General features: G+C 42.6%; 1 protein-coding gene across 1 annotated transcript; it reads left to right on the top strand.

The window, feature by feature from the left end:
- The first annotated feature begins 15,183 nt into the window (after positions 1-15,183).
- On the top strand, positions 15,184-23,302 carry FOXJ1 (forkhead box J1). Its single transcript, XM_089690677.1, has 3 exons — positions 15,184-15,286; positions 18,907-19,451; positions 21,114-23,302. The coding sequence occupies exons 2-3, from the start codon at positions 18,939-18,941 to the stop codon at positions 21,921-21,923; spliced, it is 1,323 nt and encodes a 440-aa protein (XP_089546803.1). The 5' UTR covers positions 15,184-15,286; positions 18,907-18,938; the 3' UTR covers positions 21,924-23,302.
- The last annotated feature ends 240 nt before the right edge of the window (positions 23,303-23,542 follow it).

Raw genomic sequence — 23,542 nt, 5'->3', positions numbered from 1 at the left:
TGTGCTGAACATTTCCTAAATGGTGCTTTATTATAAGCTTACCTGCAGGTACAAGTGTCCAGTGGGAGTTTACTTCCGCCTTAAGGGCCCTGTGACAACGGATCCAAATAAAATAGTTTTGGTCTTAAAAGACAATTACAATGAAGCTTTCTTAAATGGTTTACAAAAGATAAGACAACTGAATCAACTTAAAGAAAGGAAAACTTTACATTAAAAATTCTATATAGAAAACACTGTATCAGGGGCGGACTGACCATTTGGAAACTCGGGCACTGCACGAGGGCCCGGGGTCAGTAGGGGGCCCCATGAGATGCCCCTGGTACCTTTTTCATAGGCTTTTTTGAGTTTGGGCAAGGACACAGGGGCCCCATGATCCCCTATTGCCCGGGGGCCCCATGAGTTGTCAGTCCGCCCCTGCACTGTAGCAATGTAAGGTACATAATAACAACCTAAAATACATAAACCATAGTCATCAGATTAACATTACATTTTGTCCCCTAAAAGCTCATCTTCTTTCAGCTGTCAGTTTATAAAAAAATTTGGTGCAAACTACATACGTGTAATGTTCTGCTTAGTAGTGATGGTCATCTTCATCTAGTGCAGTGGTTCTCAACCTTCCTAATGCCGTGACCCTTTAATACAGTTCCTCATGTTGTGGTGACCCCCAACCATAAAATTATTTACCCAGTAATTATAATTCATGAGTGTCGTTTTACCTCCAATACTGCTGCTTTCAACACAGTAGCTGCTTTTAACAGAGTAGCTGCTTTAAACACAGCAGCTGCTTTCTACACAGTAGCTGCTCTTTACACATCGGAAATATGTGTTTTCTGATGGTCTTAGGCGACCCCTGTGAAAGGGTTGTTCGACCCCCAAAGGGGTCGCGACCCACAGGTTGAGAACCACTGATCTAGTGGCTGATGTGTATGTAGGGCAAGGGGTAGGGGGGTAGTGGTGGACCTTTCTCTATGTTTCCCGTTAACTCACTGGGCACCAATTGTGGGTCACATAAGAAGACTACCCCTGGGGTGGGCAACACTATCCATCTGTAACAGGATCACTCTACTTCACACATATGGGGTACCTTTACTCTCATGCCGAATTCATCAATGCCTTGGGACAAAGGGGAGGTTGCCGTCAGGGAATACTCATCAATTATAAGGTGGGACTCTACTCTTAGAGAAGAACATATATCATTTACACTTGCACAACCACTGTTCTCCAGTTATTCTTGGCCCCCCCGTGTAAATTTACATCTTCTCACTGTAGCTTGTAATTAGGTGGGTTGTGCTGAACACTAACCACAATCACCTGCCCAACTTTCCCACTACCTGTCCCATTAGCGGCGTGGAACCCCTCCGTGCACATAGTGTGGGTTCCAATGGGCACTTGACTTTAACTCTTCAACTTCTATACCTCGGTATAGGATAGGGACCTCTGCAGTGCAGTTTCACTCTAGTTGCTCTGGGAGATAGAATGCCGACAACATCTCCCTTATGACTAAAAGCATTTCCACCTATAACAGATACACATTTCCAACAGCTTGCCTGCGGACTGCACCATTGTTGCCCATGGCAACAACATGTATAACTGCATTAGGATGATTCTTAACATGCTGACTCTTCATACCCCATATGCTAGTGACCCAAACCTTAAACCATAGGTGCCAGTTACTTGCATTACACTCCTTTAAAAAACGTCAGACCAGGCAGAAGGCAAAGCTTTAAAGCTTTACTGAATAAAGTGAAAAATAATACAAAGTCCAGCAAAAGAACAGTTCTTTTTCCTAAATCTCTATTCCCTACTTGTACTAACTGCTGCCCCAGTGTACTTGCAAAGGTAAAATTCAATGCGAACAATGATCCATTAGTGGCATTCCCCTGCTGCTTGTGTTTTCGAGGCAAAACCCAGGTTAAACAGCTCTTACATCTTCCAGGCTCCCAAGTGGCTGATAGACCAGCAGAAAGGCTCCCTGCCTCCCATAGGGGGACTGTCTCTCCAGCAACATGCCCGGGCTCCTGAATAGGACCTCGGACTCTGGACCACTTTCTCCTTTCTCCACTTTCTCCCCTCCAGGGCATCACCTAACTAAATCTAATCCACTCATATGCATACTACTTAATTCAAGTACTTATCCCACTTGAACACAGGCACGAGAAATCTCCAAGAACCTGCATGGGGGCTCCTAAGGTTTTGACTGCCTAAGGGCCTCCACAGAGTTTAAACCGGCACTGAGGAGAGGAGGTAGGGCAACATCACCTATACATTAGGGTGAAGGTTGGCTTTAAGCAGGTTGGCTGTTTGGCTGCAGGCTAAACAAAAAAAAAAGTCACACTCCATTCATACTAAATAGTGCGGATGGATGAATTTCTCATTAAAGCATGGACATACACTAGTAGGTTCTCGAACATTCATAAGAAAAAGTCCAATACATTCGATGACATAACAAATGTCATTCAAACGTACTTCAACTATTGTTTACTTTTACCAATAAATTTTGGAACCAATGGACTTTCCCAAATGAAAACCACATTCACTGTTAGAAATTTTTTGGAGAAAATTTGTTTTCTTGTCACTGCGGTTGAAAATGAATGTCAGTTTGACCCCCACTAATGATTCGAAAAATAAATGAACATTCTTAAAGCAAACAAATTTTGAACAAAATTTTACTAGTGTATGGCCAGCTTAAGCCTATTGTATTCTGACAGCAGGAACCACCATCAAAATACCCAAACGGTCTTAATGCCATTTAAGGGCCCTGTGACAACAAAAATAAAATTGATTTGATCCTCAAACAAAATTACATTGAAGCTTTCTTAACCTGTTCCCGTCTGGCTCATTGCTGATAAACAGCCGGATGGGACCGTTACCGATGCAAGGGAAACATTTCTAAATGTCCCCCCGCAGCCTTTTCCTGTGCGCACTCCTTGGGAGTGCGCAGCACTGCGATCTGTGCCAGTGGAACACAGATCGCAGTACGGGACCGCTGTGTGAAGTCCCAATTCATGTGATCAGTGATTGGCCAATCAGTGATCACATGAACATTAGTAAACGAGATGTCACTGAATGATCACGGAGGTCACATGGTACGTCACACCCCCCCCCCACAAGCAGTACAGTGTCACTATTACGATGTTACGATGACAGTATGTAAAAACAAATACATTAAAAAAAGAAAAAATAAAATAAAAATGTTTACTTTTTTTGAGATATTATATATTTTTTCTAATAAACTGATATGGGTTATTTGTTTTTTTACCAAAAAGATAGCTCAATACATTTTGGCCAAGATTTATGAAGAAATATTATGTATTTACAAAATGTTATAAGATAAACACTTTTTAAAAATGTTTTTGGTCTTTTTCATTTATATAGCAAAAAAATACCAGTGGTGAATAAATATCACTAAAGTTTTAACTGCCTCAAAAAAATGCTAAAAATGTCATTTGGGTACAGTGTTGCCTGACAATGCAATTGTCATTCAAAGTGTGACAGAGATGAAAGCTGAAAATTGGCCTGGACTGGAAGGGGGTGAAAGTGTCTAGACTTGAAGTGGTTAAATTGTTTACAAAAGACAGAACAAATGAATCAGCTTAATCACTTGCACTCCTGAGGATTTACCCCCCTTCCTGACCAGGCCATTTTTTGAGTTACAGAGCTGCATTACTTTAACTGACAATTGCATGGTCATGCGATGCTGCACCCAAATGAAATTTATATCTTTTTTTCCCACGAATTGAGCTTTCTTTTGGTGGTATTTTATCGCCTGTGCGGTTTTTATTTGTTGCGCTATAAACAAAAAAGACCGACAATTTTGAGAAAAAAACTATATTTTTGACTTTTTACTATTAAATATGTCCAGTAAAAAAAATTTTAAAAACAAATTTCGTCATAAATTTAGGCCAAAATGTATTCTGCTACATGTCTTGGTTAAAAAAAATCCCAGTACATGTAAATTAATTGATGTACGTGAATGTTATAGTGTATACAAATGGCAGTATAGATACTGGAATGTTTGGGTTTTTTTTACTAGTAATGGCGGCGATCATCAACTTATAGCGGGACTGCGACGGGCATTCTAACAGTGGGGGGAACTGACTTGGTGTCACTGACATCCCTAGTGACACCAATACATTGATCAGTGCTAGAAAAAAGCACTGACACTGTACTAATGGCACTGAGCAGGAAGGGGTTAACATGAGGGGCAATCAAAGGGTTAACTGTGTGCTGTTTCACTGTAAGCTGTGTCAGTGGGCTTCAGTGTAATCACACTGCTTTGGATGGCTGTGCTTTGCACTGCCATCCAAAGCAGTGTGCATGAGCTCACAGAGAGGAGAACTGTATTGTTTTAACATACAGGTCTACTCCCCATCAGAGATCCTCGGCAATCACCAGGCGTCGGCAAGTAATCACCGGCCGGGACCCAGTGATTGACAGCCATAGCCCTGAATGGATGCGTGCCCCCTATCAGGAAATGCAAAATCACGTATATATACATGTGATTTTGCGCATCCGTGCCACCCTGTAGTAGTATATCTGCTATAGGGTGGTTGGGAAGTGGTTAAAGAAAACTTTACATGAAAAATTCTATAAAGAAAACACCGTAATAATGTAATGTACATAATAACAACCTAAAGTACATATACCATAGTCATCAGGTGCACATTGGAGGGGCAAACAGTGCTTTCATCTAACTGGATGCAGGCACTGCTTACAATTTCCACCCGGCTCCTTGGATTTTTCATCCAACAAGACTAAACTGGCAAAATTTGTTAAATGCATAATTGAGTTGATTTACTAAAACTGGAGAGTCCAAAATCTGGTGCGGCTCTACATGGTAGCCAATCGACTTCCAGGTTTTATTGTCAAAGCTTAATTGAAGAAGCTGAATTTAGAAGCTGATTGGCTGCCATGCACAGCTCCACCAGACTTTGCATTCTGCATTTTTAGTAAAACAACCCCAATCAGCTTAATGCAGGCAATACATGGGTCGAATTCCGAACAAATTTTCTTTAGAAAATCGGAAATTTTGTGCGTTTTGTAATCCAATGGTGCCACCATTGATTTTGAAATTCAGCCAACCAACCCTTCAATTTCTCCTCCTGTTGCTACAGAAAAAAACTTTCGTGGCCAAGAATTTTCTTTTCTTTCCAGGTCACAGCTTTATATTTCTCGCATGATTCTCCTATCATTGATTCATCATTGATTGGAAATTCATTGGTTTTTCAAAAAATTTCCAACAAGCGCGAACACTCAAATTCGATGGTCACACGAAAATCGGCCATTACTGTGATCCACTAATGGTGCGAAATTCGAATGAAAATTCTTAGAAAAGAATTTCGAAAGAAAATTCTTTTGGAATTCAACCCCTGTATGGCCGGCTTAACACTACACAAGCATGAAGCACTGATGTGATGCTGGAGCAAAGGAAGTGGCTGATAAAGGCTGGAGAGGATCAGCAGCATTGAGATGCTAATGAGAAAAAAAAGGCATAAAAACAATACTTTATTTATGGTACTTATATAGCGCCTTCAATTTACACAGCACTTTACATATATATTGTACATTCACATCAGTCCCTAACCCTCAAGGGGTGTACAATCTAAGGTCCCTAACTCACATTCATTCATACACATACTAGGGCCAATTTAGACAGGAACCAACTTGCCTACCAGCATGTCTTTTGGAGTGTGGAAGGAAACCCACGCAGGCACAGGGAGAACATGCAAACTCCAGGCAGGTGGTGCCGTGGTTGGGATTCAAACCAGCAACCCTAGTACCGCCAGGTGGAAGTGCTAACCATTAACCACTGTGCTGCCCAGTTAGCACTTCCTCCTGCCAGTACTAGGGTTGGCGGTTCAAATCCCAACCACGGCACTTCCTGCCTGGAGTTTGCATGTTCTCCCTGTGCTTGCATGGGTTTCCTCTGGGTGCTCCAGTTTCCTCCCACTCTCCAAACACATGCTGGTAGGTAAATTGGCTCTTGTCTAAATTGGCCCTAGTATGTGTATGTATGAGTGTAGGTTAGGGACCTTAGATTGTACACCCCTTGAGGGTCAGGGACTAATGTGAATGTACAATATATATGTAAAGCACTGTATAAATTGACGGCGCTGTACAAGTACCTGAAATACATTTTTAAAAAGCGCTGTGTAAATTGATGGCGCTATACAAGTACCTAAAAGAAATAAGATTGACCAAAGTGGTAACTAGGAGTTACTGTGATTAGGAAAGAGCAGAGTGATTATGGCAAAATTGTTTGCCGTAAAATAACTGATTTTGCCAAAGATTAAACATTTAATTTTTTTAATTGGCCCTAGTATGTGTATGTATGAATGTAAGTTAGGGACTTTAGATTGTACACCCCTTGAGGGTTAGGGACTGATGTGAATGTACAATATATATGTAAAGCGCTGCGTAAATTAACGGGGCTCTATAAGTACCTGAAATAAATAAATAAAATAAATAATACTTTACGTAATAAAATAACATGACAGTTGTTCATGATACTCAGTGCTTTAGCAAACGCCGTCACCATAGCAGGGCATCAATAGTCTGCAGGATGTTAGGATGTCCACACCTGTCATTGCACAGGTAATGAATGTGAAACCCAGGTAGGCTGAGCACACAGCAGCAGGGGGAAGCCGGGGGAAGGAGGATATTAACACATATCAAAGGGAATTCTTTATGCTAATGTGCCATTGAAGGAGAGGGAACCAGCAGCAGATATAGCGGGAGATAACAGGCAGCCTGTCCTTTATACAATGCCTTTGCTGGGGGCTACTTGGTCAGTCTTTTGAAGCGTACTTTCAGAGGGAAAATGTGCCAAATTTGAGCCAAGGAACTGTTCCTTGCCTGCCTGGAATAATCTGAAATGTCAGGGTTAAATCCGGTATTTTTCGGAATAAAATAAGGAAAAGAAAAAAAAAAGTCCCTCATTAGTAAATACATTGACCTGTATTCCTGTCTCTGTAGAGGAATGTTAACCCGTTTTCCTGACACCCCTGCCCAGAATTCGGTGATGTCAGTGGGACTGAATGGGTAAACTGCTCACAGCTCCTTATTATGCTAATAGGTGGCATGTCTTTGGCGTCCAGCCAATAAGCTCTACCCTCCGCCTCCCCTAGTATTTTGGGGGATCTTTTCAGGTCCCACATTTTGTCTATGGGAAAAAACCCCAATGAATGGGCCCCTTGCTCTTCCACGGTAGAGAGGGGACAGGGCTGTCACTAAGAGAAGAGGGGAGGCGGGCACTGCGCCTGCCAGGCAGAATAGAGGCCAAAGACTGCATTAGCCCAATTGTTTTCTGGGGCACAATCTCTGCCCCCTCTTTACTCTTCCTCCATCCTGTGCATGAAGATCAGTGTCTTCCCATCGTCCTAGTCCTACAGCAAGGAAAGCAACAATCGACCAAAAATGGGCTGTGTATTATATAGTCCTGCTAGGTTCCATCTCCTGAGCACAGCTTTCACAGTACACAACCTGCAAACTCCATGGGGATGATGTACTAAAGGCAAATAGACTGTTCTCTGCCAGGGAACTGTCACTTTTCAAATGAGTGAATGTGGTGAAGCTCTACTGACATCCACCATCCAATCATGTGCATGCAAAAATGCATTTTTTTTTCTTGCATGTGATTGGATATTATTATTTATTACAGGTACTTATATAGCGCCGTCAATTTATGCAATTACATATATATTGTACATTTACATCAGTCCCTAACCCTCAAGGGGCGTACAATCTAACTTACATTCACATACTAGGGCCAATTTAGACAGGAGCCAATTAACCAACCAGCATGTCTATGGAGTGTGGGAGGAAACTGCAGTACCCGGAGGAAACCCACGCAGGCACAGGGAGAACATGCAAATTCCAGGCAGGTGGTGCCGTGGTTGGGATTCTAACCAACTACCCTAGTACTGCCAGGCGGAAAAATTTAGCCACTGTGCTAAATGTGGTGAAATTTCACCACATTTACTAAGCTCTGGGGCAAATACCCTTTGCAAAGCGAACATCCTATTTGCCTTTAGTAAATCAACCCTATTGCATGTGTTTTTATTTGAAACCTATGGTGGGCCATACACTCTTCATTGTTTTTTTTTCCTTTTCAATGGTTTGTATTGAATAGTTTTACAAAGGAAAAAACAGAAGTAAACCAAGCAATATCAATGAACAATGTTCCATCGTATATATAGATAGAAACACCAACACAACAAAATCTGCCGCAACAATTGGCAGTTAAGACAAGACATAAATCACAGCCGATTCGAGGACAAGTATATCATTTTTTTTAATCCACTCTGCAATCGAATAACCATAACTTCTCTTCTGACCGATTAAGAGTCAGTTTTAATCAAATTCGGTCAGGACAGAATATTATTTTTATTATTCTAGATCTTTTTGCAGCAATTGGCAGGACTGTGATACTCTGTTTAACAATATGATCATATTTTGATTGATCAGATTATGAGATCACATGGTCGATCCATTTTTTTCAGCGGGAATGCGGGGGTACGCAGTTCTGGCACCTCCAGCACTTACTGTATGTTAATGGTAAGTGATTCTGAGGTGTACTGGAGGGTCTATTGATGCTAATGGGGGATCGATTTTTGCTGAGGTGGTCTATTGTTTCTGAGGGGGTCTTATGTTAATTGGGGGGGGGTCAGTTGTTGCTGGGAGCGATCTACTGTTGATGGTGAAGTCTTTAATGCTGGCTGCTGGAGAATCTGTTGATGCTGCCTGCTGGGAGGTCTGTTGTTGTTGCTGGGGGTCTATGGTCGCTAGGGTGGATCTATTGTTGTTGGGGTGGTATTTTGTTGCAGGGGGTCCATTTCAGCAGGAGGGTCCATAGTTACGGGGGGGGGGGGTTCTATTGTTGCTGTGGGGTCTATTGATGCTAGTGGGGGATCGATTTTTGCTGAGGAGGTCTATTGTTTCTGAGGGGGTCTTATGTTAATGGGGGGGTCAGTTGCTGCTGGGAGCGATCTACTGTTGATGGAGAAGTCTTTGATGCTGGCTGCTGAAGAATCTGTTGATGCTGCCTGCTGGGAGGTCTGTTGTTGTTGCTGGGGGTCTATTTTCGCTAGAGTGGATCTATTGTTGTTGGGGTGGTATTTTGTTGCAGAGGGTCCATTTCAGCAGGAGGGTCCATAGTTACGGGGGGGGTTCTATTGTTGCTGTGGGGTCTATTGATGCTAGTGGGGGGTCAATTTTTGCTGGGGGGGGTCTATTGTTTCCGAGGGGGTCTTATGTTAATGGGGGGTCAGTTGTTGCTGGGAGCGATCTATTGTTGAGGGAGAAGTCTATTGATGCTGGTTGCTGGAGGGTCTGTTGATGCTGCCTGCTGGGAGATCTGTTGTTGTTGCTGGGGGTCTATTGTCGCTATGGTGGATCTATTGTTGTCATGGTAATTTTTTGTTGCAGGGGGTACATTTCTGCAGGAGGGTCCATAGTTACGGGGGGGGGGTTCTATTGTTGCTGTGGGTCTATTGATGCTAGTGGGGGATCAATTTTTACTGGGGAGGTCTATAGTTTCTGAGTAGGTCTTATGTTAATGGGGGGGGTCAGTTGTTGCTGTGAGCGATCTACTGTTGAAGGAGAAGTCTACTGATGCTGGCTGCTGGAGGGTCTGTTGATGCTGCCTGCTGGGAGATCTGTTGTTGTTTCTGGGGAACTATTGTCGCTATGGTGGATCTATTGTTGTCCGGGTGGTATTTTGTTGCAGGGGGTCCATTTCTGCAGGAGGGTGCATAGTTACGGAGGGGTTCTATTGTTGCTGTGGGGTCTATTGATGCTAGTGGGGGATCGATTTTTGCTGGGGAGGTCTATTGTTTCTGAGGGGGTGTTATGTTATTATCGGGGTCAGTTGTTGCTGTGAGCGATCTACTGTTGATGGAGAAGTCTATTGATGCTGGTTGCTGGAGGGTCTGTTGATGCTGCCTGCTGGGAGATCTGTTGTTGTTTCTGGGGGTCTATTGTCGCTATGGTGGATCTATTGTTGTCAGGGTGGTATTTTGTTGCAGGGGGTCCATTTCTGCAGGAGGGTCCATAGTTATAGAGGGGTTCTATTGCTGCTGTGGGGTCTATTGCTGCTAGTGGGGGATCAACTTTTGCTGGGGAGGTATATTGTTTCTAAGGGGGTTCTGATGCTGGCTGCTAGAGGGTCTATTGATGCTGCCTGCTGGAAGGTCTGTTGTTGTTGCTGGGGGTATATTGTTGTTAGGGTGGATCTATTGTTGTTGGGGGTGAATTTTGTTGCAGGGGGTCCATTGTTGCAGGAGGGTCCATAGTTACTGGGACGGGGGTTCTATTGTTGTTGTGGGGTCTAATGTTGCTGGTGGAGGATCTATTGTTGCTGGCTGCAGTGGTATAATTTACTGCTCTGTTTGCTATCCTTAAGAAATTCCATGCAAATTACTTAGCACCACAAAATGATACTTGGTTCTATATTTTCTACAAGGGGCAGTACTGGAAGGTGGGTAGGGGGTGGAACCAAGGGACGGTGGTCGGAGGTAGGTAAGAAGCGGAGACGAGGGAGGAGTTCCTGCACCTATGCTCTGAGAAAAAAAGCCCTGCCTGTGTGGCATTTTGATTGCATAGTTTATCAACTACAGATCAATTCTTTCTATTGCAAGAGATTGATCAGAAAGGTTAGTTCACCTTTACCCAAAAAAACTGCCTGTGCAGACAAGAGGTGCCTGGAGATAGAAAACAAACTGTGCAGCTCTGACCAATATGGAATAATGCCTTTGCTATAGGTATAGGCCTAGTATAGTACCTCATAAAGCCTGACTGGAAAGCTTCTTGGACATTGCTAGGGACGTTGCTAAGAGAAGCCTAGTGAAGGTGAGCCGTAACACTAGGCTTCTCCTAGCAACGCCCTAGAAGACTCCTATCAGGCTTCATGAGGTATGTAAATGGCCTACACCTATAGCAAAGGCATTGCTCTGCTTTAGGCAAAGCTGTACTACAGACGTCCCTTAACTGCATAGAGTTTTTTTTCCGTAAAGGTGAACTATACCTTTAAACGCTTCCCGACCACCCTATAGCAGAAGTGCTGCTACAGGGCGGCAGGGATGCGCAAAATCACATATATATATATATATATATATATACAGTATATATACACACGTGATTTTCCATTTCTGGGTGGGGGGCAGGCGTGCACGCTCCTTACCTGCGCCGATATTGGCTCCTCGGCATGTCAATCACCAGGTCCCAGCCGCTGATTCTCCGCCGGGACTTGGTGATCGTCGGTGGAGCTGACAGGGGAGAAATCTGTATGCAAACAATACAGATCTCTCCCCTGTCAGCACAAACAGGCTGCTTTGTATTGCTTTGCTCTTCATCACAGAGGACAAGGGGGCACTCTTTACAGCTGGAGGAAAAGAAATGTAATCTCCAAACATGGAAAGGTTTCTTCACAGTAAGAATGTGGAATAGATTCCCTCAAGAGTTGGTTCTGGCCAGCTCAGTGGATTCTTTCTTAGATACACAGAATATAACTGGATACTAACACTTATAGGTAAAGTTGATCCAGGGAATATCCGATTGGCTCTCGGGGGATCAGGAAGGAATTTTTTCCCCTACAGGAGCAATTTGGATCATGCTTTGCTGAGTTTTTTTGCCTTCCTCTGGATCAACTGTGGGTATAGGATTATAACTTTTTTTTTTTTTTTGTTGTGGTTGAACTGGATGGACTTTTCTCTTTTTTCAGCCAGACTAACTATGTATATGCACAGCAGAGCAATACAAAGCAGCATGTCTCCCTAGTAATACACACACAGCACACTATGTAAAACAGCACACTGTTAACCCCCACATGTTAACTCCTTCCTGCCCAGTGCCATTAGTACAATGTCAGTGCTTTTTATTAGCACTGATAGTGGTATTAGTGTCACTGGGGATGTCAGTGACAGTTAGTCAGTTCCCCCCCAGTGTCAGAATGCCCATTGCAGTCCTTCTGCCCCGCAATAAGTTGATGATTGCCGCCATTACTAATAAAAAAACCCCAAAATTCCAGTATCTATACTGCCATTTGTAAACTCCTTAACTTTCACGCAAATTACATGTAATTTACAGGTATTGGGATTTTATTTAGCAAAGACATGTAGCAGAATATACTTTGGCCTAAATTTATGATGAAATTTGATTTAAAAAAATTTTTTATTGGATGTTTTATAGCAAAAAGTAAAAAATATTGTTTTGTTCTCAAAATTGTTGGTCTTTTTTTTTATAGAGTAAAAAATGAAAAACACACAGGTGATCAAATACCACCGCTATTTGTGGGAAAAAAGACATAAATTTCATTTGGGTGCAGTGTTGTATGATCGCACAATTGTCAGTTAAAGTAACACAGCGCCGTATCGCGAAAAATGGTCTGGTCAGGAAGGGGAGTAAATTCTCTGGAGGGCAAGTGGTTAAGACCTTACATTAGCGCTATCGGACCAATCTAGGTCAGGGATTCGGTGAGTACCCCTGTGCATGGCTTTTTGGCCATTGTACATGGAGCACAGCTTCATTTGGATTTGGCATATTGGTTCCCTGCCTCAGAGAATATGTGCAGCAAGACTTGTAGGTGTACCCTGCTTTCCTTAAAATGTATACTTGTTTTAGATCAGTGATTCTGAAAGTTATTTAAAACTGAACTAAACCCATCAATTCAACAGTTACGGTCAAGGCATGCCATAAATGATAGCTGTCATAGTTGCTTGTGCTCTCGGCTGAACTGTCAAGCCATCAAGTGCCTGGTGTCATTACTGACCACATGTGCAGCACAATGGCCACTGCAGATCAAACAGAGGCTAAGATGGCAGCTTCCTTGGTTGTAAAGGATAGGAGAGTGTAGTTCCACTTTAAGAAGCGATCAGATTAACCTCCCTAGCGGTCTGATTATGTCCATATTTCTGTGCTCAAAGCGGTACATTTTTTTGCATGGAAATATGTATTTTTTTTATTGTAGGCCTGTAATTCTTAGGAATAACTCACTGAAATCTGTCCGAACAAGAGTCTAGTAAACATCCCGGGGATGTTAAAATTTGAAACACGAAATCATAAATTATAATTTAATAAATAATCATAAAAAATAATAATATAATAATAATAAATGTAATTCAATAATATAATCAAACCAAAAACACTGAAATGTGAAATATAGCGCCAAGTTAGCACATCACTGAGCAAAGTCGCAGAATCATTTTCAGTGTCTGATTATGAATTTCCCCACGAATCATTATCACTCAATTCTGCAAGTGGTTCTGATTTACTATCGCTGTTCTCTAGCTGGTCTAAAACCGATTTTGACCTAAAGGGACGCTTTTTGGACGCCATGGATGTTTCTCAGTTTCTAGGCAGAAAGAACAGTAAAAATGCAGGCAGGGCACAGGACAAAGCACTCGGGACAAAATGTATGTGAAATGGTTTGATACAGTAATGTTTTACTATGTGATTTTAGTGTATTTAGTGAATGTCACTTTTTGACATTTTTAAATTTCCCGCCAGTTTCGTCCCCCGTACGACCCTATGTCGCAGGGAACGGAACCCGGAAGACAGATGCCGGCATCGGCCGGAGGAGATGGCCGGGGACACTGCAGGGGGGACATCGCGGGAGCGCAGGACAAGGTAAGTGAAGAAGAGATCCCGGAGCAACGCTGCAGTGTATTCCCGAGTGTAGCTCGGGGTTACCACTTGTGGTGCTGAAACTTTACCCCGAGCTACACTCGGGAATACCGCCAGGGAGGTTAATGGGTTGGGCAGGGAACCAGTACTTTCAGGAGCAAGGCTTCTAAAGTGTTGGAAAGTTGAAATTTGCTTACTATGAAGAGAACTGTGCAGAATATTTTCAAATCCCCATGGACCCCCATGGGGGCATATTTACCACAAGGCAAACAAGGCACTTGCCTAGGGCAGCATTTTTCAGGGGGGCAGCACCTCCCACCAGAAGATGGGAATGAGAGAAGGGAAATGCGCACCATGGGAACCAGGTGGGATCCGAGAGTAGTGGAAGGCTCTCCTGGGTGGGGGGCAGGGATGTTGTTGGGCAATGTCAGGTTCTCTCCGCGGGAGGGGGAAGGGGGGGGGGGGTTGTGTTGGTGTCCATGGGGGCAGACAAATTTTATGTTGCCTAGGACAGCACAAAACCTAAATACACCACTGGTCATCAGCAGGGTTGGATGGTTCTAACTGGAGCCTTTATATACACAAATTTTAGTACCCTAAGTACCAAAGTAACCCTAAGTAACAGGCCACAATGATAGCAGACATGTGTGTGATCAGATATCAGTGTATACTATTATACATGTATGTGATCAGATATAAGGGTATATCATTATACATGTATGTGATCTGAGCTCAGGTCATGATTATGGCAGACGTGTGTGATCAGATATCAGGTCATGTCATTATACATGTATGTGATCAGAGCTCAGGCCATGATGATAGTAGACATGTGATCACATATCATACACATACATGTATGTGATCAGAGCTCAGGTCATGATTATGGCAGACATGTGTGTGATCAGCTATCAGGGTATACTATTATACATGTCATTATATATGTGTGTGATCAGATATCAGGTCATGATTATAACAGACATGTGTGTGATCAGATATCAGGTTATGTCAATATACATGTATGTGATCAGAGGTCACGTCATGATTATGGCAGACATGTGTGTGATCAGATATCAGGTCATCATGTCATTATACATGTATGTGATCAGAGCTCAGGCCATGACAGCAGGCATGTATGTGATCAGATATCAGGTCATGTCATCATTCATGTATGTGATCAGAGCCCAGGCCATGACGATAGCAGAAATGTGCAGATATCAGGTCATTATACATGTGATCAGATATCAGGTCATTATACATGTATGTGATCAGATATCAGGTCATTATACATGTATGTGATCAGAGGTCAGGCCACCATGTGATCAGGGCAGAGCTCAGCCTCCAGGATGTCGGGCACAGAGCTGATCCCCGCGATCCTGAACGACACACTGCAACCTGCCCCAGCCACAGGGGGAGTGGTCGAATGACTGAGCTCTCCATGGGAACCGGTCCACCAACCAGAGTGCCAGAAGCTGTTTACTAGGGCGGAGCGTTGCCATGGCGCCCCGAGAAGCCTTTCAGAGCCGCTGGTACTTAATGCCTGGCAGCGGAGACACGATAGAATAAAAAAAAACCTCTGTCAGGGCGATAAGTGATCCGGGGCTCCCAGGATCTGAGCGGAGTGATTGTGGAACCTTCTACTCTGCAGCCACCGATCCTCACCGTCCAGGTAATGAGGAGCTCCCACCCCTCCGATCCCACCTTCCTTCTCTTCCAGTGGGGACTGTCTTTGGTTGTGGGTGGGTAGGAGATCGGTTTGTGATGTGACAGGGCTTGGGGTGAGCACACACCATACAATCTGCTTTGGATCCCTCATTATCTATGTATACCATTTGGATCGGACTGTTTAGGTGTGCCATCTCTTTGTATGGTCGATGGTCACTCTATAGGATGCTGTACAATCAGATTGTATGGTGTGTGGCCAGTCTGGGTGGTGTCAGTATGTGAGTGATGGGGGATTGGCTGTGCTGGGGGTTCTGTAGAGACCTATGTGCCAGGAATATAAATCAGGAGCATCCAGAGGCCGGTCTGCCTTCCTACCCATTATTGAGGGATGAATGGCGGGATGTGGATTGCCCATACACAGTAGATGGGGTGGCCCAGGTTGTTGAGCTGGCACTCCGACTGGTATTGGCAGGCATCCCCCCCCCATCCCCTCTATGTCTCGGGGATCACCTTGCGCCCTGCTGTCAGTGTCCTCCCTTTCTCCTGAATGGCTGGTGTTTTCTTGGTTCTGATCTTGTATTAAGGGAAATGTGAAATAGAATTTGTCAAGGAGAAGGTAGAGAGGGCAGATGACTGATCAATGTTGGGGTGCAGTGGTGGGGATGTGGTTATGTGACTTCCCCTCCACCCCCTTGGAATAACTGGAAGAAGAAGCGCCCGATGTCCAAATGAGTGCACCTTTGCTGGTAGATGAAGAGGGATTTATTGAGAGTAATGAAAAGTACATCAAGCCAATGCGTTTCTGGAGGAGAGACTCTCCCTTCTTCAGGGCTGTTGCTGCATGCTATTAAATGGGAAAGATTCCCACCACAGTTATATATTTTCCAGGTTTCGGAAGAAAAACTGAGAGAGTGCCCATTGTCATTCCAGGGGCAGCAATGACTGTGTCTGTCTTGGATCACTTGCAACCTGTTGTCAGCATAAACCTGTTAGGCCCCTTTCACACTGGCTGTCTGATCAGGTCTGTTTTTTAGGATTGGACCCTCCATTCTCCTCTGTGAGCAGTTGGACTTGTGTCCATTTACACCTGGCTACCTCTAATCCGATCTGGCTAAAACAAATAGAAGGGGATCCATTCTCCTCCACGTGGCCGGATCAGATCGGAGGGCAGTCAGGTGTATATGGACTTTACATCCAACTGCCCATAGAGGAGAGCAGGCTGTGTCCATGTCTTGGCTGCATAAGTGGAGTGGACACAGACCTATCATCCGGCCGCGCAGCTCAGATCCTTTGCTGAGAAAAAAACACAGATCTGGCCCGTGTGAAAATGGGCCTTATAGTCATTCCACAGCCCACCAGGACAGAAAATCCTGAATGAGACCCACTTGTTGCTATCTTTGGACAGCCCATGGTATTCACTTGATTCTTATTTTGCAAGGAAAAAGAGAAATTTGGAAAAATTAAGGTTGCACAGTGCAGGCCACTGAGAAATGTTGGGGTGCATGCATTTGAATGTAATCATCAGGGCTGTCTTAATGCATGGGCACCCCTGGGCAGTGCCCAGGGGCTCCAAGTGCATGGGGGCGCCATAATAATCTTGCATTACTCATACTTTCCAACGTCCAACTGTCCCAGATTTGCTGGGACAGTCACGCTCTTTTACTAAGCTGTCCCAGGATGGCCCTGGCAGTGTCCCAGAACCTGTACTATGCCCTCCTGATCCCAGTATTGTGCCCTCCTGATGCCCTTTGTGTTGAATATTCTTTTATCTATTGCATGTTTTCTTTAATTCTTTTGAAAGTACTAATACATTTATATTTAATTCTATCAACTGTTTATACTTTAATTCTTGAGAGTAGATGCGTAAATTGGGGCAGGCTGGTAGGGGCCCCAGTGCATTACTTTGCCCAGGGGCCAATGATGCTATGAAGATGGCCCTGGTTATGTGACTCCCCCTGTATCTATCCTGGACCACTTGCATGCTGTTATAAGCACTGTTAGAGTCATTCAGCACCCCACCGAGACTGAAAATCTCATCTATTTCCTGAATGAGTGTCATCTGTTTAAATCACCATTGGACAGCCCATGGCATTCTCTCAATTCTTATTTCGTGTTAGGAAAACAGAAATACAAAATTAGGTAAGATGAGGGTAGAGTGCAGGCCGCTGAGAAATGTCGGGGTGTATGTGTTTGAATGTCGGAATGTGGTCACATGACTTCCCCCTGTTTTGGATCACATGCTCTCCGTTGTCACATTTGACCTGTTATAGTCAATCAACACCCCACTGGGACTGAAAATCTCACCTATTTCCTCAATCAGTCTGTAATGTGTTGCTATTCTCATTGGGCAGTCCATGGCATTCTCTTTATTATTCATTTGTATAAATAAATGGGGAAAATTATATCTAGTAAGATGACGAAGAATGCAGGCTGCTGAGAAATATCTGGGCATATTGTTATAATGGTGGTCATGTGATGTGTGGTGACGTTGCAGCTGTATAAAACAAGAAAAGAATAATCTAATTTTGTATCTTGTTGTAACAGTCTAAGAATAATGCAGGTTGAACTTTTTGGGTATTTCTTAAACTTGCTGTTATTTCTTTAATTAATGGAGTCCAGCTGGTGATTTACCAAATGAAGTGAAGTACATCGGGAGCAGGAGTTCCTATTTTCCAGTCCTTCTGCTCTGGATTTAATATTTAAAGTGGACACAAGCCCACTTCACATAAGTCAATCAGCCCCTACCTACCCACTTGGTTCCACCAATACAGTGTGGATACTATATAAAGCTGTTTACACAATGATCCACGATGGAAATTATTGATATCAACTTAATTATTGATATAAACTTAGTTGAATAGTTAACAGACTTTACAATATACCCAGCACTTGTCCCGATATTTTACCACCAAGACTTTTGTTTGTTGTACAGTATATATTTTTATCGTTGGGCCGGACCTTTTATATAGTGAATTTGGTGTATTGTACATAAATGTTTAATTAGAACCAGTTATATTGATTACATCAGAAGGTATTTGTAGGATCTTCTCTGCAAGTCCATTAATGCATTCATGTATATCCATAGTTCAAGAACGTTAGTGTTTTACATTATTGCTCCCAAATGGCTTTTCAAGGTTTCAATGGATAATTCTAGAAGAATTTTATTACCATTGTGATGCCTCTTATCGTAGCTGAATGTTTGTGCCATTGCCGTCTGGTGGGTGTGAGACTTGCACCCTGGGAGGCCTTAAAGGGGGGGTAAGCAAATACTCCTACCACGTCTTCCCGGAACTGTTCATCCCATCCTCTTGGTTCATTTTTCATGATGATAGCAGGGTTTTATAAGTATTAATGCTAAAGAACGGTTGACATTTTCAGTTTTTAAAGGACCAGGGAATATAAGAGTGATGTTTTACTATAGGACATACAGAATTCTATCACTATTAATACTTTTTAATGCTAGAATAAATAATGTGCCATTGTTTTAAAATCTATATGTGCCACCCACCTGTTTTTCTTGTGTAATCCAATCCTTCTGACTTTTTACAACCATATTTTACCTATTACAAAGTACATGCCGTCAAATGAAGCGATTGACTTAAAACCTACTTTTCTGTGTTTTAGGAAACGTCTATAGACCCCCTGAGGCACCTTGAATGTTTGATCTGCTAACTGCAGCCCCCACAGACATGGCAGACAACTGGCTGACCTACCAGACAGAGGGGGAAATGGGTCACGAGAACATTTCTGGGTCGATCAACTTAGATGACAGTCTAACCAGTCTTCAGTGGCTGCAAGAATTCTCCATCGTCAATGCCAATGTGGGGAAGACCCCATCATCATCTGGAGACCCCCATGGCTATCGGCAGTTGCCAGGCTCAGCTGCTCCCTGCTCCCCCTTAGCTGCTGATCCAGCCTGCTTAGGAATGCCGCACACCCCAGGCAAACCCACATCTTCATGTACCTCGAGGGCAGCCCTTCACGGACTTCAGCCCATGGAGGAGATTGACTATAAGACCAACCCACACATTAAGCCCCCTTATTCCTATGCCACCCTCATATGCATGGCAATGCAAGCAAGCAAGAAGACCAAGATCACACTCTCTGCAATCTACAAGTGGATCACAGATAATTTCTGCTACTTCAGGCATGCTGATCCTACCTGGCAGGTAAGGCAGTTATCCTAATCATACCAACAAAAACTTGGTTAAAAATAAAAAAATAAACAAATATGTATACACACATACACATATGATCTGACTATTTTGTGTCCCCAAAACTGCCACTGATTCTGCAGCTGTAAAGCAACAAGGCGTGCAGTCGGCATCTCTTTGCTTCTCCCTTTTGTCCCTTGTGTGTAATTACTCTCAGGTTCCGTGACTCCTGAGTTACTATTTTGTACATCCTGCATCCCAGAGCATCACTATTGTTACATTAACCCTCAAATCCTTGAGGCATGTAGTCGTGTAACTATTCAGAAACAAATTACAGCACAAGGGTTAATGCATGCATAACAGTGGTAGGTCACTGCAGGTTCTTATACAGGGTCAGTAACTACACTGCCATATATCAGTGTACTATTAGACTGTGAATGTCAGGCCCCCTCCCGCCTCCTGTTCTGTAGACTCTGTGTGGCCCTGACACGCCATTGTCTAATGGTAATGGATGGTCCTTGGGAGGGACCAGACGAGGCCAGTTTATAGGGGAAATCGTGTACAGTCATCTGGGGTGGGGGTAATACTACCAAAAAGGAAGGCAAACAAGGAGCCAAATTTCTGTGTATCTTTTAATATATCTCTGAATGGTAATCTGTCTATCTGTCTATCTATGTATATGTGCACATAGAAGTGGGTTTACCCACACAACAAACTCTTTCCTAATGGTAGGAAATGAAAAAAATCCTCCCCCTACTAGACTTGGACTTTACTGGTTTAATTAAACATTGATGGTGGGGGGGAATCCCGAAAAGACACAGGTGGCATGGATGGAGACTGCTGAGGCAAGAATGATAAATATGTTTAACTGGCCAAGCAATAAGCATCCCAAGTACAAGCAGGGAAAGCGATGAATAGAAAAGGGAGGTGGGGGCTGCGTAGTTTGCTCTCCCCCTTGTTAAATTTCATTAAACAGTAAATAGCGGATCAGTAAGATCCGGGAATCCTGTGGCTTGGGGAAAAAAAGGAGGGGGTTGCAGGGGTAAAAAAAAAAAACAAAAAAACTATTCCTGTCTGACTTGTAAAGTATTTCAGAATCTAGATCTTGCCCTCCTCTTAAGAAGGAAAGGGGTGAACTAAGACTGTGCCAGTCAAAATGTTTTTGGGCCCTCTCCAAGACTCCTACACACATTGGCCTATTATTTATACCCGCTTTTTATCTAGCTTCTGTAAGGTAGACTTTGAAAGGGTTAGTGGCCTCTTCTGTTCCTCGCAGAATAATCGGAATCTGCTTTGCATTTTTATTGGGCTGCACCAACGCTATGCTCATTACTATACTTATTATATTGCTAAAAAAATATATAGAGATAAAAGAATAGTGGGCAGCGGAATGTTCGGTCATGCTAAGCCAATGGTCATCTTTTATCTTTTAAAAGCAAGTAAAGATTTGAATAGGTGCCATGGGTAACACTGCCTCTTTGCACTTGTTTTCACAAGTAAGCCCCTATATTGATTGTGATTGTCAAACTTTTACCCATAACAATATTTCATATCTTGGAAAATTATATTATGATTAATGTATGTATAAAAATACATTTTCTACTTATTACTTGCACTAACTATATACATATCTCTTTTAAATTGTGCTAACCTTTATGTATTCTATTCATGTTACAGAATTCCATAAGACACAACCTTTCTCTAAACAAGTGCTTCATAAAAGTTCCTCGAGAGAAAGATGAGCCAGGTAAAGGTGGATTCTGGAAGATTGACCCACAATATGCTGACCGTCTCATGAATGGCGCCATTAAGAAGCGAAGGCTGCCACCTGTCCAGATTCACCCCGCTTTTGCTGGTGGGCACTCTATTCCTTGCTCAGGTGGCAATATGGGCTCTGGTTGGCCATTGAGTGTCAACTCAGAGTCTCATCAACTGCTAAAGGAGTTTGAGGAGGCCACAGGCGAACAAAGCTGGAATTCTACTGGCGAACATGTCTGGAACGTGGCAGATGGTAAAGGTCACAAGCGCAAACAGCCATTACCAAAAAGGATGTACAAGACACCCCGTCTATCCAGCTCTCCATTATTATCACAAGATGAACAGTCCGAGCTTGGATCCCTGAAAGGTGATTTTGACTGGGAAGTCATCTTTGATTCCAACATTAATGAAGCCAACTTTGTTTCCTTTGAGGATCTAGAGGGAACACCTCCATTAAGTCCAGTCACCAGCTCTGTTGACCTCACAGTTCACGGGAAGCACATTGATTGTCCTCAGCAGTGGTACCCCATGAGGCAAGAGCAAGCAGCGGTCCAAAACAGTTTGGATTTTGATGAGACATTCTTGGCCACTTCCTTCCTCCAGCACCCTTGGGATGAAAGCCGAAACGATTTCCTATCTAACTCTGCCAATTTAGATCAACTCTTTGACCTCAATGAGGAATTCCCTCCAGGACTCAATGACTGGGCCTCCATGGGCTCCTATTTATAACGATGGTGCCACCTAGAACTCTTAGAGACACATAGACATTTGTATTATAATTCAAATATAAATATATATATATATAAGTTTATCTTAAAAAGAATTTGTTTAAAAAGAAAAACTTTAACTCAGTTATGGAGCAGACATTTATTTCAAAGTTTACAAGGCTGGTAAAAGGAAAACCCAGCACTCGCTACACAATATCATTCTGCCAGAGAGAAATTGTTCAAAACTGTTAACTCTGGACTTTAAAATGCCACATATGTTTCCTCTTGTCCTAATGCAAGAACAGTGCTTGTTAAAAAAAAAAAAAGAAACTTTTGTACTTATTTTTCTAAATACTAAAGCAAAAAAAGGTTTGCTTAATGTTATATGTTATTTCCTTAAATGTATAGTCTTTTATGAAGAGCCCAAGTATGATATGTAAGCTAAACAAAAAATACATGAAGAATTCTATAAAATGATTCTGATTTAGGAAAAAAAAATGAAGCAATGAAATGTAGAGGCGTGTCCGAATGCAACAAATCCTCTTTTAAGTACAGTTTCCATAGCACAGGTTAGAATGTGAAAGCTGATACATGATTGGTTGATATGGGCAATAGTCCTACTTTTCTGCTTCAGTTTTTATAACTCGACACAGTCTCGTCTAGTTTGTACTGACTTCCAGTATATTTCTAACGTTGGGCACTATGGGCTTTGTGTGTCCATGGGAGAATAAAGGGCTACTTTTTTTGGTTTAACTGTTGATGTATATTTTGTTCCTCATTTTTGCCTGTTTATTATATTTTTTTTATGTTAGATTCAGTTTGTTGGAAAAAAAAATCAGAACACTTTACATTTATTGCTTCTTGATGGCAGATTGGCCTGCAATCCCCCTTTTTTTTTTTTTTAGCTAAGAGAATATGATTTGGTGGCAGATTTTAGGATATTATTGTTGGGATAAATTATGAACGGTTGCTGCTAGCAATTTTAAAAGATACATGTTTTTTGGAATCAGTTTGATATATACAAGCATGTAAAGCCTTTGCTGCCAGAGTCCATAATGTTTTTCCGGCGCTTCTGGTGTTAAGAGTTAAGTAGGTGACCTTGCTTGAATTCCAATACGTGGAAGAGGAACAAATAGGTTTGTGTGCTGTATGTGTGCGTCTGTGAACAGAATTGGCATCGGTGAACAATAAGGAGTTTATGACTGTTCAACGCCTGTTTGAATGACTTAAACATTGTTATGCAATTTCAACTGGGGTGGAAATTAGTGCTGAATGCTGGGAAGAAATGAATACATAAGAAACAACAGCACACTTGTATGGGCTTTGAAGGTGCATTGAGTTTCTTTGCAGTTTCTATTTCTACTGTTCTGTAGAAATAAATAAATCTCAAAAAGAAATAAATGCATTTCTTGTGTTTTCTTTTGTTTGTTGGGTGGTCTAAAAGTTTACTGCCGATTCCAAACTCAAGTGTCTAGTCTTCTACATCTGGGCCTTTTCAGTCAAATGCTGGATTACAATGATGAGCGCTAGAATCCTAATAACCTGGGAAATGATAATAAACTTGGTGATGCAAAACACACACATTGGATAATTTATACATTAACTACCCATTTCAAACTATAAACTGTATCTAAACCCAAA

The sequence above is a fragment of the Staurois parvus genome, unplaced genomic scaffold (genome assembly GCF_062004578.1).
Source record: "Staurois parvus isolate SC_StPar_1 unplaced genomic scaffold, SC_StPar_1.0 ptg000538l, whole genome shotgun sequence".
NCBI classification, from domain to species: domain Eukaryota; kingdom Metazoa; phylum Chordata; class Amphibia; order Anura; family Ranidae; genus Staurois; species Staurois parvus.
The sequence above is the reverse complement of the archived record's forward strand: the minus strand, read 5'-3'. Positions and strand labels throughout refer to the sequence as shown.

Bases quoted from the DNA above. Each gene is read 5' to 3' on its own strand.
- FOXJ1 (XM_089690677.1), top strand. From the start codon at position 18,939: ATGTTTGATCTGCTAACTGCAGCCCCCACAGACATGGCAGACAACTGG. The intron at 19,452-21,113 runs GTAAGGCAGTTA...TTCATGTTACAG, and splicing joins ATGCTGATCCTACCTGGCAG to AATTCCATAAGACACAACCT.